General features: G+C 41.5%; 1 protein-coding gene across 1 annotated transcript in view; it reads right to left on the bottom strand.

Moving 5' to 3' along the window:
* The window catches only part of Csmd1 (CUB and Sushi multiple domains 1), a 1,119,426-nt gene that overhangs the window by 361,941 nt on the left and 741,558 nt on the right, over positions 1-15,927 (bottom strand). The window contains exon 10 of the mRNA XM_050136505.1: positions 10,807-10,931. Within this exon, the coding sequence (XP_049992462.1) occupies positions 10,807-10,931 (125 nt within the window). The remainder of the gene's footprint in view (positions 1-10,806; positions 10,932-15,927) is intronic.

Raw genomic sequence — 15,927 nt, 5'->3', positions numbered from 1 at the left:
AGCTCCAGGAAGAAGAAAGGAAAAGTCAACATGCCAGACACAGGGAGAGGAAGACACGCTGGAGGAGAGATAAAAGCCCCAAGTCATGTGACAGCATGGAGATGAATAGAAATAGATTAATTTAATTTATAAGAGTTAGTGGGGCAAGTCTAAGCTATAGATCAATCTTTTACAATAATGTCACCATGTCATTACTGGGGAGCCAACAATCCTAATGAAAAAGTTCAGCTATACCAGGCTTCTCAGTGGCTTATTCTAGACACCATCAAATAGAGAACACACATGGTTATTCAATGGATTAGTCTAGACACTTTCATACAGAAAACATACATGGCCATCCAGTGGATTATTCTAGACACCTTCACACAGAAAACACACATGGACACCCAGTGGGTTATCCTAGACAGCATCACACAGAAAGCACACATAGCCTCCCAGTGGAATAGTATAGACAAATTCATACAAAGCTCTTCACTCATCTGTCCTGTTCATGATCCATGTTTTCTCTCTTTCCACTGCCCATTGACATTATGAAATTCAGGCTGGTTGTTTATCTAGGAGACTCAACTCAAAGGTCAATAATAAAGGTCTCCTGTCCTGCAAGGACTATCTTGTATGGAATTCAGGAAGCTTCACTAACCATGGCAGAAATATGCAGTCTCCTCTAGTCTATACCCACATTAAAATGGTTTAACCTGTGACTATTCCTAGAAGAAATGGCACTCATGTGCAGAACTCATGGTTCTTTCAAGGTTATTGTTTCTCCACAGCCTTCTTTGTCTTCTCAGGCTGTAAGTCTGGGGCTTCTCTTTCTTTGAATGGCACATGCTCAGCACCAAGACTGCAGGATGAAGTCCTTGACATGAGACAGCCACATCCAGCGACTTAGAAGCTGTTGAATACTCACTACAGACATGATTAGCTAAAAATCAGTCAACTCTACATGCATAAATGTGTTAAAAAATTATTTAAAGTGCAAACATTTTCTGCTTAAATGAACATCACTGTTAAAATAAAGGGTAAGAGACTGTTCAAACCCTGGTTAGGCATGTAGTAGCTCCACAAGTCATGTAGAAGAGTTTTCTGCAAGCAGAGACCCATACTAGATGCTAATCTTCACTCTGTGATGTATCTATTTTAGAAAAATGTTTTCAGAAAAGATCATTGTTGAAGGAGTGGCAGGGCTGCTTTCCGGCAGCCCTGGCTCCCACATGGCAGGCTTATGCCCTGAAATAATTACACGGAAACTGTATTTTTTTAAACACTGCCTGGCCCGTTATCTGTAGCCTCTTATTGGCTAGCTCTTACATATTGTTCTAACCCATTTCTAATATTCTGTGTAGCCCACGAGGTGGCTTACCAGGGAGGATCTTAACCTGTGTCTGTCTGGAGTGGGAGAACCATGGCGACTCCCTCACTAAGCTTCTTTCTCCCAGAATTCTCTTCTGTTTACTCCACCCACCTATGTTCTAACCAATAAAATGGGCCAAGGCAGTTTCTTTATTATAATTAACCAATGTCCTTCCTCCATCAGATCATGAACTTCCAATGTAAAATTCATCTGAAGCATTTTGGCATTGGCAGCATTAATTAGAATGTCTTAAGGAAAGACACCAATACTTGACTTATAAAGCCTTTATATTGTGTTTCAACTTTGCTATACTTCAGAATTAACAGCTCTTATAAATACAGGATTCATCACAAATATATATCGATTTAATTGTGAATCAGGATAACTACGGGGATATGCAAGTATTTCAAATGTTGAGAAGACATGTTTAAAGATATCAGAAGCTATTGCACTGTATTTTCACTGACGATTTAGTATCCCCAATCATTAGACCCCACTATCCCCAGCAGGAAAGTGTACAGAATCTAGCCCTCCACTACCTGCTGCGTGCCTCTGTGACTTGTGCTGAAGCATGGACCTTCAACTGAATTACTAAAAATTTGCTTCAGAACTTTATGGAATTCATCTCACTGGTTTTTAAGGATTGATTTTTATAGGGTATATATGTTTTTATTGAGCTGCCTCAAAATAAAAATAGCTAATGAATGACTAAACATACATCAGCAAGAAACTCCTTGTTTAGCATGTCCATCTAGTGTCCGTCTGCAGTGCCATGGGGATAAAATAAGTAAGTCCAGTACTTACGAAGAACAACTGTCAGGGAAGAAAAGGGAGAATCAGAAGAGAGGATAGGATAGTCAAAGTAATGCAAGAGAAGCCTTGCTGAAGATGAGCAGGGACAGTGTGCAGAGGCCCATCGAAGAAAGGAGTGGGAAGAAGGGTGGCAGGATGTTGGCCAGCTGTACCTGAACAGAAGCAGAGATGAAGCTCTGGGAATTCGTGCACAATTGTATCTGACTCAGAAACTCCCAAGTCTGGAGCTCTGCTGTGGACTCTGCTTTCACTCATGCGCTGACATTCCTCACTCCTTCCTGTGAATGGGCACTGAGCTCCTAAGATCTGGGAGAGCTGGACAGGCCTCTTCTGACTGACACTGGGAAGTCTCATTGTGTCCTCGAAGGTAAGGCCACTTCTGATCTTGTAGTTGCTTTTTCGCTAACTGAGCACTCACACAGTTCACGGAGCCTTTAGGCAGCATCCACCATCATAATGCACTAGGGTCTAAGACCTTTGAGAGCGATCTTTGTGTTTCCTGTCACCAGCATGCACAGATGTGTGCTCATACGCCTTGTAGTTCAATGTTACTGCCACTCTTCTGAAGACCTGGTCTGTGGCAACATGATTCATATTGATGTCCAGTTCCATGTTAAACGTCCATGGACAGTAACTGTATACTAATGTGGAACAGAGGTTATGGCCTGGAAAGTTCCGTCAGCATGAGCTCTCAAGTTTCACTGATAATACATGCATCTAAATAAACTAGAATTTATAAGACAACGTATGAAAATGTAATAGTTCAAGAAGAAAAATGGATTCCACAGTCTCTTATTCTCTGCACACTGACCAATTATAGAACTCTCATTAAACAGCATCTAGTGCAAAAAAAAAGTTTCTCTGATGAGGGCTGAGAGATATACTGATCTATGGGCATAAAGATAAGACCATCAGGGACCGTTTAATGTGGTGTCTGTTTAGTCCAATGGTAGGAGTTCATTCCTGTGGGTCCTATGACACACACTCTATGAGACTTTGGATCAGTTCATGATAACAGGCATTAACTCTGACTTGTGGGTCAGCTTTAATCCAACCAGAAAACGGTTGATCATTCCCATAACATTCAGGGGCATATCTTACCAGGTCAGTCGTTACCGTAACTCATTTGTTAGCTCACAACACATAAGAGACTATGGTTAGAATTTGAGTTGAGGTTAGGGTTAGAGTTGGGGCTATGATATTCTTTCTTTCCCCAAGGCTAAGGGGTCACCATGGAAGAGCTTGTAGAGAGTATGTAAGAGCCAGAAGTCGTGGACATCTATACTGTTCACGTGAACTTACACTGCAGTTTACGAGACTGTACAAGATAAAGCCAACCATGTATGAGGATGCAACTTAGGAATCTCACTCACCCTCACTCAGGCTATTGGCAATGGATGGCCTACTCAGAACAGGAGTATAAGTTTCCTTCAGGTTCCCCATGATCCCCATGATCAGTGAGTCGTCCTACGTTCATGCACTTATAGGCAGCGCTAAGGGGACTCGTAGGTTTAAGAAAAGGAGTACATGAACTTAGGAGGGATAAGTGGCAGGAGCCATGGGAATGGATTGGAAGGGAGAAGGATGGAGGACGGTTAGTTCAAACATCATATTCATATGTAAAGCCCTCTCTTTCTAGAGGTAGCATTGGACATTTACTGTCTGAGCAATGAATATTTATTAAAGGGAAAAACATTTACCTCACATGAATGAAAACTCACTGAAAACAAAGGATTGCTGGGCCTCATAGCTCACACCTGAGATTTCAGGACTCATGGTGGAAGGCAGGAGAGTGGTCATGAGTCTGAGGCCGATATGGGTGAAGAGTGAGACCATGCTTCAAAATAATAATAAAATAAAACAAAAAGCATTTATTTACTGAGATCCTACAAAAATCTTTTCTGTTCTATAGTAACAATTTAACCAAATTAGCTAAAGGGTAAAAAATTCTGTTCAAATACAGTTAACTTAGCCCAACAGCAGAAATTACATGGGACACTCCTCGAAACAAATCACTAGATTGTATATTATATGACATATTTAACACATATGATACACATAACATATGATTAACTTATATTATATGATATATAATAAACATATTACTTGAAAATTTTTAAAATAATAAGTCATTTTGAAATGTCTAGATTGCCAGCTGAAACGGAGAGAGAGAGCAGGGCCCGAGGGCACAGGGCTTGTAGCCCCTTGCCATCTCCCCTGGGGCCCAGGAATGCCTCTTGCACTTACTGGATGCTGCATCTTCAGCTGCTTTATCTTAAGCCTCCTACTGTGTTTAATACCACAGGAGCCATTATTCTACCTATGACTCATTTAAAGAGTGAACTGAAGGACACAGGCTTTGGCATATTATGGTATGTGTGGCCAGTGTTTGCTGATGTCTACAATGGGGGTGCAGCAGAGGGGGAAATTAACTCAATCCTTTGCATGGATTCAGAAATAAGCTGTCTTTGGCTTTTCTTTTAAATTTGGTTTTGTTTTGGTGGGGAGGTTGGCAAGAGCGGAGGGCAGATGCAAAGGGATAGAACGCATGATGTAAAATCCACGAAGAACCAATAAAAGTAAGGAAAAAAATCATCTGAATTGAGAAAAGACAAAGAAAGAAAAAAAATCCAAGCAAATAAACACTCAGGCACACAATGCTGTCGGGAAATGAGGGAGGCAGGGAGGAGGTTCCTACATTGGAAAGGCTGCTGATGGAAGAGGCTGGATACAGAGGGATTTCAGATGCACTGACATCTGACAAATGTCCAAGATGTATAGAGGAGGAAAGCAAGGCCCAGAGCCTCAGATGGACACACCATGGCTCCCAGATGGGGTGAGTACCAACTCTACTAATTGTTACCAGAATAAACAAGTGGCATAAACTCTGAACACATCACCGCCGGAAACTCTTAGACAAAGCAATATCCAAAAAATTAGAGTTCTCTCCAAAGCCCTCAAGAATCTGGAATCACTGGTGTTTCCCCTAATTCAATATACCTAAGGAAGCTATGGTGTGTGTTTCTTTAATTCTCTGACACAATCGCTGCTTGAGCAAATAACCACCACATGAAATATAATTCTAACGCTGACGCTAGACCTGTGATCCAATAGCATGAAGCTTCTCTCTGGTGTAAATAATCTTTTCATTGCCATTGAAAAGGTCACTTCTGCATAGGCATAAAAACGCGGGCAGAGAGGATAACGCAGATCAGCCTCGGTACATGACAAGTTAATTCGGGAAGGATAATTCTAGTTAACCTCACCTGGAATCCGGAGGTAATAAGAACTTTGTTCTGCGACCCTGGCTGCCTCCAATTAACTTTTGTGTAACTAGGGTTACAACTGAAAATAACACTTCCCTTTTCTTAAGTGCCCTTTCAACTCTGGGAGCCACGGCCTGTCAGCAGCAAAGGACGCTCTCCACCTCCATCCTCCTGAAGCCCCAAAAGATGAAATGCCAGCCTGAGCACTTCCCTTCAATAAAGCGATATCATCTCCTTATCTTTCCTTGTTTGCTTATTTTTCTGCTGCCAGTTAAGGATGCTTATGCAGTTTTAAACAGCTCGTAATGCTTTACCCCGAGGAAAAAAAATCATAATAGCTGTTTTCATATCTCTAAATGAAGTACGCATAATTTCAAATGGAATATGGAATCCCTTGTGTAATTACTGAGCTGTGACAACATTCATCTGTTTGGTAACTGAAGGGAAAGGTAATGTCCCCAGGCCTCCAGGCTAATTAGATAATGTAAGCTTTGGCAAACCACACCAGCTTCTAGACACAGGGTCACTCCTGACTCACTGTGTGTTATCAGCTGCTTCAATCAGACACTCCCCAAGGAGAGAAGGCTGGATATAACCTAATAGTTAGAGACCCCTTGTAGAGCAGGGGACCATGCGGACCAGGCCTTGCTTGACCTATGACCTTAAATACCCTGATGCTGGTCTCAATGCTCAGAGCACTCATTCTTTTCTCTGACTGACATGTGCCTGACGTAATTAATCCGTGGGCTGGCATAAGATCCAAGGATGAATTGGGAGGATCCACACCAGGCTGCTCTCTGCCTACCAACTTCCTGAAATGGTGTCACGAATGTACCTGAGACATTGCCCTTGCTGTAGGGAACTGCCCACAGCTGGCCAAATGTCCCTCCAGTTAGCATGAGGACACTGTAACCCCATGGAACTTACTACTCATACTTTGGCAAATGCTTCTACAGTCTATTTTCAGAACTATTTGAACTTTAAAGAGTGCGACATCCACTTTTTCTGTACGTGTTAGAGACCGGACATCATCCTTTTATAGAAATCGAGAAGAGCCTGCTTTTCAGCTCTTCCCCATGGGTGAGTCAGCCATCAGGAGTGCGTAAAGGGCCAATTCAGAGAGAACGAGGGCATCTCCACGCTTAAAAATGGACAGCCTAGAAGACCTATGGATTTTAATCAAAGAGAGTACTTTGAGCTGTGGGGATGCCAGGTGGGAAAAGGATTATGAGTCACTTAGATGTCTCCTCTCCACACCCACGGGGTGATGATGACTCTCCAGGGCTGGGAAGGAAACCAGGGAGGGTAGACATGGAGCGAAAGCAGTGTTGGACAACACATGAGCCACTGGGTTGTCCAGTGTGGCTGGTCTGAGAGCAGGCTTGTCGGAACCATCGATACACATGTATTTCCATGGCATAGTGCTGTTTAGTGATGTGCAGGTAATATTTCAGTACCTGTGTCCAATAAAAATTTATTAACAAAGCTAAATTCACCCATTTCATTTTGCTGGTTAGATATGGCTGTTCAGTATTTACAAAATCTGTATGTGTTTGCGTGTGTGTGCGTGCATGCATGTGCACGTACTATGAATTTTATCTGTGATGGGAAGCAAAGAGCTATAGTTTTTCCAGAACAAACCTAGACAGGTGAGATCAACTGAGATTACATCACACTGAAGCTACCCCCACCCGCTGAAACCTGGGAGAAGGGGTGAACTGGTGCTGACTTTAACACCCTGGTTGCTTCTCCTGGTTGGCCTCTCTCTGCGCACTGTAGCTCCAGGAGTCACCCATGTTCCTGGAAGAAAGCCCAATCTTCTGCTTCATCCACCTAGTTTTGGGCTCAAGCATTCCCTTGGTCTGTGGTTGGTGCACTATTTGGACAGCTGCTTACATGTCTTCTCTAGAAGTTAAACAACACTCTCTCTTAGAGAAAGACTTCTGTCTGTGGATAACAGGTGATTGGTCCCTGGGACCCCAGCCTGTTTGCTGATACTGTGCTTTCTGAACAGCCTTCAGCCATTAGACATAGGTAGCCAAACCAGCACCTCTGCGGGCCAGTACCAGGAATTAAACCCACAGACTCCTGCCCATCCTCCGGGCATTATTTTCTGCCTCACAGAGTCTGTCGTGTGGTTTGAGGTGCTGCTATTAAACACTGGAAGATAGATTTAAAATGGGGGGGGGGCAAGAATTCGATAAACCAAGTGGAAGAAACTTCAGTGGCCTTGAACTGGTAGAAATAAGCATTTGAAGGATTCTATAGAACTCAGAAACAGGGGGACCATGTGGGAAGCAGGGTTTTATTATTTAGCCCATGTTATCCTTAAATTTGAGATCAGTAGGCTCCAGCCTCTCACGTGCTGACAAACTTGGATATCTAGCTGAGGTGCACAGGCCATGTGTGAACTTGGTGTATCATTCGTTTTGCTTCTTATAATAAGGTGTGTGTGTGGGGGGGGGGGTGAAGGAAAGAGATGCTTCATATCTGGGAAAAACTGCTGGAGTCATCAGAAGGAGAACAGCGTGTGACCACAGGGCCCCACTGATAAGTTACCCACAAAAAGCAGGCTAAGCCCTGTAAAGTAGGAACACTCAACCACCGAAAAGGTCAAGGCACGGGACTGAGGAATTGTTTCAGAGGATGTTTTGCTCTCTCCAAAGGCTCCACAGATGTTTATAAACACTTCTGATTGTCCTCTCAACAGATGCCAAGGCAGAGAAGGATTCTGCTACTTCTTTGAATGGAGCCGGAGGAGACTGTGGTGAGGGAAACAAAGCAGGCCCCGAAGCACAAGGACTAGGTGTTTCTGCTCATACCTGGAGTCTGGGAAGAGCTGACCTCATCTCCAGAGGGCAGAGTGGGGCCAGGGCAGGGAGGGGAGGAGATGCTCGGCAGGCACCAAGCTTTACTTAGTAAAGTTCTTGTAGATAGTGTGTACAGTAAATGACAAGCTTTGCTGTGTGTTTTCAATGGTGTAATGGGGGTAATGACAGGGTGTCTCATGCCTGTGATCTCAGCACACAGGAGGCTGAGGGTGGAAGAGGCTGCGTTTTAAGGAAAGCCATTGTGTTAACCCCGACGTGAATGTTACTCACAAATCCACGTATAGAAACATCTCAGCACTCTGCCAGTTGGGACAATGTTATGTTAATTAAATATCGAATACATAAATAAGTGGAATTAATTGGATGCAGGAGATGCATACTAAAGAGTTCAGATGGATTTCAGAACAGGAATCAACGTAAAAGAAAATTCAATGTGCAGCTGAATCTGAAGGAACTTTATGTTTGCAGTTTCTATTTACTTAAAATATTAGCTTTTCAACTGTGCTCAAAAGAGATGTTGGTTAGAAATTTACATTAAAATAGACCAAGACTAGTCTAATTTCACTTTTTCCCCCTTTTATAACAGGAAGGAATTATCTGAAAAGTATTGAAGACTTTCTTGTCTGCTGAGACAAGTGCCAGCCAACTACATCTTCTGTGAGAAAACAACCCTAAAACCTAGCTCGAGTTAGAAAGAACCTTATCTCCACGGTTAAAGGGAATAATTCAGCAGAAGCCATGGGTGCATCAGAGACAGCTGGGGTGTTTCTAAATGAAACGCGCAAAACCAAATAAAACAATGGGCTAAATTCCTTGAGAGGGCTGTTCTCTTCCAAACCATGATCAAAAAGTTCCCAAAGTCCACCAGAAATAGAGTTAGACAGGCTTCTTCCTGCAGACAGTGTTAAGGACAGGGCCCCTTGCACATTCTTGGTGTGACTGGCAAGCAGTGCAGACTGTGTGGGAAAACAGTGAAGATAAAAGCAATCCTTTTAGAAGGCTACAGGATCAGGGACCGGGGAGATGGCACAGTGTTAAAAGTTCTTTTTGTACAAGCCTAAAGGACTCCCGGCATCCATGACGAAGTCAGGTCTGACTTGTCAAGAACCCACCATTGGTAATCGGAGACAAACACATCCCAGGGCATGGGGGGAGGGGAGCTCTAAGAGACTCCATTGTAAAGATTAAGGTGGGGAACAATTAAGAAAGCCATTCAACAGTGACCGCTGGCCTCCACACATGCATGTACGGGTGAAAACACCTGTGCACACACATGCATCAATGTCTGCCTGAAAGGAGAAGATAGACATTATTATGCAGGAAACATTCCTTGGTCCAGTTAATGCTTTCCTTTTTCCTAAAAACTATCAGTTAATACAGGCTATTATGAGATAGATGCCAAAAAGATATAAAGCCCAAATTTTCGTGGAGGCTCACCTTACTAGACCTGGATGGAGGTGGGTGGCCCTTGGACTTCCCCCAGGGCAGGGAACCCTGACTGCTCTTTGGGCTGACGAGGGAGGGGGACTTGATTGGGGGAGGGGGAGGGAAAGGGGAGGCGGCGGTGGGGAAGAGACAGAAATCTTTAATAAATAAATAAATAAATAAAAATAAAAAAAAAACATTTTCCCCGTTAAAACAGTAAGTCAAGTTTCTGTTGGATTTTATGTGATTTCCAAATTTCAGGCAGGATTCGTGTATCTTATAAAAGTGGAGCATTCATATTTTGTTTCTGTCTAATTTCATGCATATCCTTTGAAGAAAGCTGGCAATGGTGATGGTGAATATTTTCTTTGGCAAATCACATCAGAGTATAGTTTAAGGTAAAATCATATGAGCAGGTGAGATAACTTGGCAGTGAAGTTATCACACTGAAGACCTAAGTACTATCATGTTGTAAAGATATAACTATGTCCTGAAAGTTATCCTAGAGTCCCACAAGTACCATGCCAGTTCTGTGGGCTCATATTCACCCACATACATGCACAACAATAAGTAAAAGTTAAAATTAAATAAATCTGGGACCATGCTGATAAATTCTTTTTATCACTCATTCCATCCAGACGGCAAATCCAAAGTCATGGCCATTGAAGGTCTAGACTTTAATGTTTGCAACATGTTTTTATGTACATACACCACTGTGCACAGGTGAAGAGAATTTCCAACTTATGGTATGTGTGTACATTTGTGTGTGCCTATGTGCATGTGTGAGTGCTTGTGTGTGTGTGCATGCATGTGCACATGTGTGTATATGCATGTGTGCTTGTGTGCATGAGTGTGTGTGCATGTGTGTGTGCATGTGTGTGTGCATGTGTATGTGCTCGTGTGTACTTGTTTGAAATCAAAGTACCAGCTTTACTCAGAGCTGTCCTGCAGTGGAAGAAAGCCTTAAAGGAATTACCTTCTAACAAACTCTTTTGACCCACATTGTTATGAAGACACACACATTACCAAATCCTTCCCTGCTTTCCATTTAAATGTCACCCTGTGTTCAAGAGATCATCGTGCCCTGGGGAGAGTCTTGTCTGCCTAGTGGGTACCTTACCTCGGCAGATGGGTCGGTGATCGCTCCATGCTGCAAGGGTCTCGGTGACTCTCTGGCAGGTGATGCCCTTGGCACCTTGGAGCACATAATTGTCCTCACAGGAGAACTGAACGCTGGCACCAACCCTAAACAGCACCAAGATAAAAGCAGTCCAAATTAGCAACAGAAGGAAAACATCAACAAAATGACTTTTATGGTTGTTACCCAGGCGAAATAAACAAAGGGACACATGCAGCAATCCACAGGAGATTATATTTTGGCTGTTGGTAGTTAATGGTTTCAGAGTAGGTCTCAGATAGCCCATTAAAGTCATAGACAAGGTTAAGCATAAACTCTCTTAAGATTATGCCTAGAGGCCACCTTGTCAACCTTCACAGTTATTTCACATACAGCACCCTTAAAGCTCAGAAGAAAAAGTTGGGTCCTCTGAAATTGTAATTACAGATCGCTGTGAGCTGCCGTGTAGTTGCTCAGAACAGAACCTGGGTCCTCTGCAAGGCAACAGGTACTCCTAACCGTTGAAGCATTGCTGCAGCCTGCAAGGAGGGTGATATTATGGACTACTGTGGTTTGCACAGAATATGCAGATGAGAGAATTTTACACTTTGAAATTTTACACCTTCTATAGTACAGACTTTTTTTTAAAAAAGAAATGCTATAGATATAAAATTTGTTTTTTTAAGAAGATAAAAGGTGTTGAAACCACACATAATTCTGTCTCATTGTCACAACTGTCACCAAAGACAGTGATAATTTGTAGACGTTCCCCCATAATCCCTAGCGGTCAGTCTTTGTTTAAACATCTGTACCACAGTGAACAGATGATGTAAATCCACCAATTTTATTATAAAACCAATGTTACATATTTGTTGCCCATCAACAGTTTCTTTCTTATCTACCTGACTCTTCGTGAATTTCTGTATTTCATTCCTCTTTCTGAACATTCACCATGGCATACTCTAGGAAGCAGAATTAAGTAAGATAGCCAAAAACCACAAACTCAAGGAGAAATTGCAGTGGCTAAGAAAGAAAAGAACCATAAGTAAACATTAGAGATAAATAAATGTGAAGAAACCAAAATGACAATGATTAGAACTGGGGACACAGAGATGGAACAGAGAATGAGAGTTTGCCAAACATTTTCTGGCCCTCTTAACTTAAGAGGTTAATTTCTAAGAGGCTGTACCAAGGGTGGGAGATAAGGAGAAGGGGAAGTAGAGTTCATACCAGGCCTGCTACAGTGCAATCATCTTAGAAACACATTTGACTATCAGGGCCTCTGCTTTTCATTAAGTACTAGAAAAAAGCCGCATCCCGAGATTCCCAAAATAGACAAATGAGGTTTCAAATTCCAAACTTTCAGTATAGAAAAGAAAACATTTCCAGAATAAAGAGACAGTCTATAGAAAGGGAGAAAACATGTGAGATCCAGAAACAAAGAATACAGACAGCTTGTAGTGAGAGCAGACCGATGTCAGATTTAAAAATGGATGAAATGGTGAAACAGACATTCTCAAGAGCAGACATGTCAATGGAAGCAGACAGATGAAATCTCAACCAGTGTTGATGCAGAATCTCACAACTGCTCAGACTGTAGAGAATACATTTCAGTGGCATGCTCTGTCACAAATGAGACAACTATTTCATCTTCTCCCAAAGATTCAGTGACAATCATGGAGGAAGAAGTGGAAATATCAGAAGATCTTGAGAATCAGAGAGGATATGAACACAACACAGTCTTCTGGTCATGATAGAAAAACTGTACTCATGAACTTATGGTCTGCATAAGACCTGTACAAGATGAAGCCAGTAAACATTCCAGCATAGAGGGAGGAAAAGCTCATGAGGTCTCATACCTAACTCAGGAGCTAAGGATAGCTCATAGAGTCTAGCAAAGAGAGAGACAACTTTTCTTAAGACTGTGTCATCTGGTAAGCCAACCATGGGATTCATGGATGTCTCCAAACTCATGCATATACAGGTATCAGAAATATAGGGTCTAGAGATGCCTCAGAGGCTAGAGAACTGGTTATTCCTCCTGAGGTCCTGAGTTCAATTCCCAGCAAACTTATGGTAGCTTACAACTATCTATAATGAGATCTGGTGCCCTCTTCTGGCATTCAGTCATACATTCAGGGAAAGCACTGTATATATAATAAATAAATCTTAAAAAAGAAGTAGGACTCAGTGGGATATGAAATTTGGGGGTAGAGAAGTGAAGGGGTTAATAAATTTATGATAAGGAACTAGTGGGCAAGTAGGAAAGGATGTGATCATAATTATTAAAATAAATTCTAAAAGAATTATTAAAATATGTTTAAAGAACCATAAAAATGTTTAATTATGTCATAGAACAGCTGTAATATGACAAAAGAAGTAAGGTTTAGTGAGGGTGCAGAAATAAAAGGAACTCTTATGCACTATTGGCAGAACTATGAATTAGCACAACCACTGTGGGAAATGACAAGGGAAGTCTTCAGGGCTTTAAGAAAGAACTATTATATGCCCCAGTATCCCAGCTGGTCGTGTGTATCAAAGAAGTAGAAATTAATATCAGAGTGATGTGTGTATTTTCAACTTCGGAAATTACAAGCAAGATACAGAACCAAGTGAATTACAACAGTTAAATATGGACCAAAGAGTGTAGAGCACACACAGGACGGAAACTTGATGTGGGATGTCCTTCTGTATGTGTTGCTTTTATTGGTTGACAAATAAAGCTGTTTGGGTCAATGGTTTAACAGAGTAAAGCCAGGTAGGAAATCAGAACAGAGATAGAGAAAGAGAATAGGCAGAGTCAGAGAGACACCATGTAGCTGATAAAGGAGAAAGATGCAGAAAAAACTTACTGGTAGACCACAGCCTCATGACAATACACAGATTAATAGAAATGGGTCAATTTAAGATATAAGAGCTAGCTAGGAAAATGCTCAAACTATTGGCCAAACAATGTTGTAATTAATATAGTTTTTGTGTGATTATTCAGGTCTCAACAGCTGGGAAATGAATGCATAGTCTCCATTTATAGAAACCAGAGGGATCTCCTTCACTTGCAACACTGTGGATAAATTGTGAGGCCACTTTGCTTAGGGATAGACTAGAAGTCATATGGGCACAGAGAGGATTCTGGTAACCAGGGACTGGAGGGGTGACACAGCTCCCGAAAATACTATTCATATGACAAAAACATCCAATTGGGAGGAACATGAGCCCAGGGAGTCTCATGCAGAGATAGTGAGCAGAGACCCAAGATACGTAAAATAATATTGTTTGAAAAATTACTGACCTGGTTTTTAAATATCATCATAAAATTATAACCATATGATGTCTGACATGCTGATTAGCAAGAATCTGGCACCTGCAACCAATGCATACACATTTCAAAATACATTGTGTACCGTAGGCTATACAATTTACATCTATGAGTTTTGACACTGCAACTCATTAGCCTCATTTGTGGCAGGATAGTATGTTTGTCCAAATTTTGAGGCAATGCTGCCAGAGATGGTGTCTAACAGTGAGGCCTTGCTTGAGTAAGATATTATTAGGAACAGGGGACAGAATACAAGAATTATGAATAGGATCATGATACTCAGTATAGACATGTGTATCGGTGTAACAAAGATAGTGGCATGACTCAGAACTGGCCTGTATCCAAGGCAGCAACTACTAATCAGTTCTAGTTACATCTATACAGTTGGAAAACAGACAACAAAGTATTTTTTCAATGGAACTATGGCAAGTATCTCTTCTGGTTTCTGGTAAATGTTCTATTCTGACTCTATGAAATTAAAAGGAAAACTAAAGCTTCCATCCTCAGACTGTCTCTACCCTCACTATTGGGAAGCACTGGCAGCACATGAGTTTTTGTAGACACCTTCCGGGCACATGCTCAGGAAATCTTCTCAGCCTGGGGTGAGCATTCTTCCCAGAACTGGCCAATTTCCCCTGGGATCAGTCTTTCTCAGAAGCCTCCGCTCTAGTGCAGTGACCACCAGTTTCCAGGACGTTTAGGAAACCACACAGAACTTCACTACTGTTGTGATTTTTTTTGCACACCCAGGGGAAATGACATCAATAGATAGTGGAGTCATCCTGACTTTAAAACATTAAATTTATTAACAATGTTCAGCTCTTCATCTGCAGGTCAGAAATTAGCCCAAGGGGCAACCCTCAGGCAGAGTCGAAGCCAACTGTCTCAGTAATGGATCAAGATGAGATGGGAAAAAAATATGACCTGGCTTCTAATTTATTGACTTGAGCTTTTATTTTGCTTTATTCTGGCTCACAAATCAGTTTAGTTTAAAAAACCATGTGTGTTTTCTACTTCAAATACACAGCAAACCAAGTTTCCATTGACTTAGTACCACTACATTTGAGATTCTGTATATTAGATATATCAGGGTGACTAATCTTGTTTTCATAGAAGTATCCTTCAAGGATGATTCCAGCAAAACATCTTGCTTTTCATTGGCAAACAGATATAGGGCACTTAAAATAATTATGTTTTATAATGAAGACAAATATTGGTAGTAGAGACTTATGTGAAAACATAGATATATTATGTACTATTAATACTTTAAGGGCAGATTTAAGTGGACCAGTGAAAGCAGGAGGACGCTGTCTTTCAATTAGGATACAACAGAAAAAATTGACTCTCACTTCAATACTCATTGCTTCTAAAACACTCATTCCTCAACTTTCAGTTTGCAGAGACACTTCATTCAATGACGTTTAACTTTACCTGCTGTGGTGGGAAGAGTCTTCTGAGGTGACTGAGCTATTTCTAGGTATGTTAGTGCTAACACAAACTACTTCTAAATATGGGCTTCTTGGAGAAGACTTATTTATGGACTCTTCAAAAAGTGTTGGTTCAAGAAATTCTGGAAAAATAATCTGGAATAATTTAAGGATTAAATATGAGTTGCTAAGACAGAAAGGCAACCCACTGACTGGGAGAAGATCTTCACCAACCCCGCAACTGACAAAGGTCTGATCTCCAAAATATATAAAGAACTCAAGAAACTAGACCGTAAAAGGCTAATCAACCCAATTATAAAATGGGGCACTGAGTTGAACAGAGATCTCTCAACAGAAGAAGTTCAAATGGCCAAAAGACAC

This window comes from Alexandromys fortis, unplaced genomic scaffold, assembly GCF_014885135.2.
Source record: "Alexandromys fortis isolate MF-2015 unplaced genomic scaffold, M_Fortis_MF-2015_v1.1 scaffold_3, whole genome shotgun sequence".
In the NCBI taxonomy this organism is placed as follows: Eukaryota; Metazoa; Chordata; class Mammalia; order Rodentia; family Cricetidae; genus Alexandromys; species Alexandromys fortis.
The sequence above is the reverse complement of the archived record's forward strand: the minus strand, read 5'-3'. Positions and strand labels throughout refer to the sequence as shown.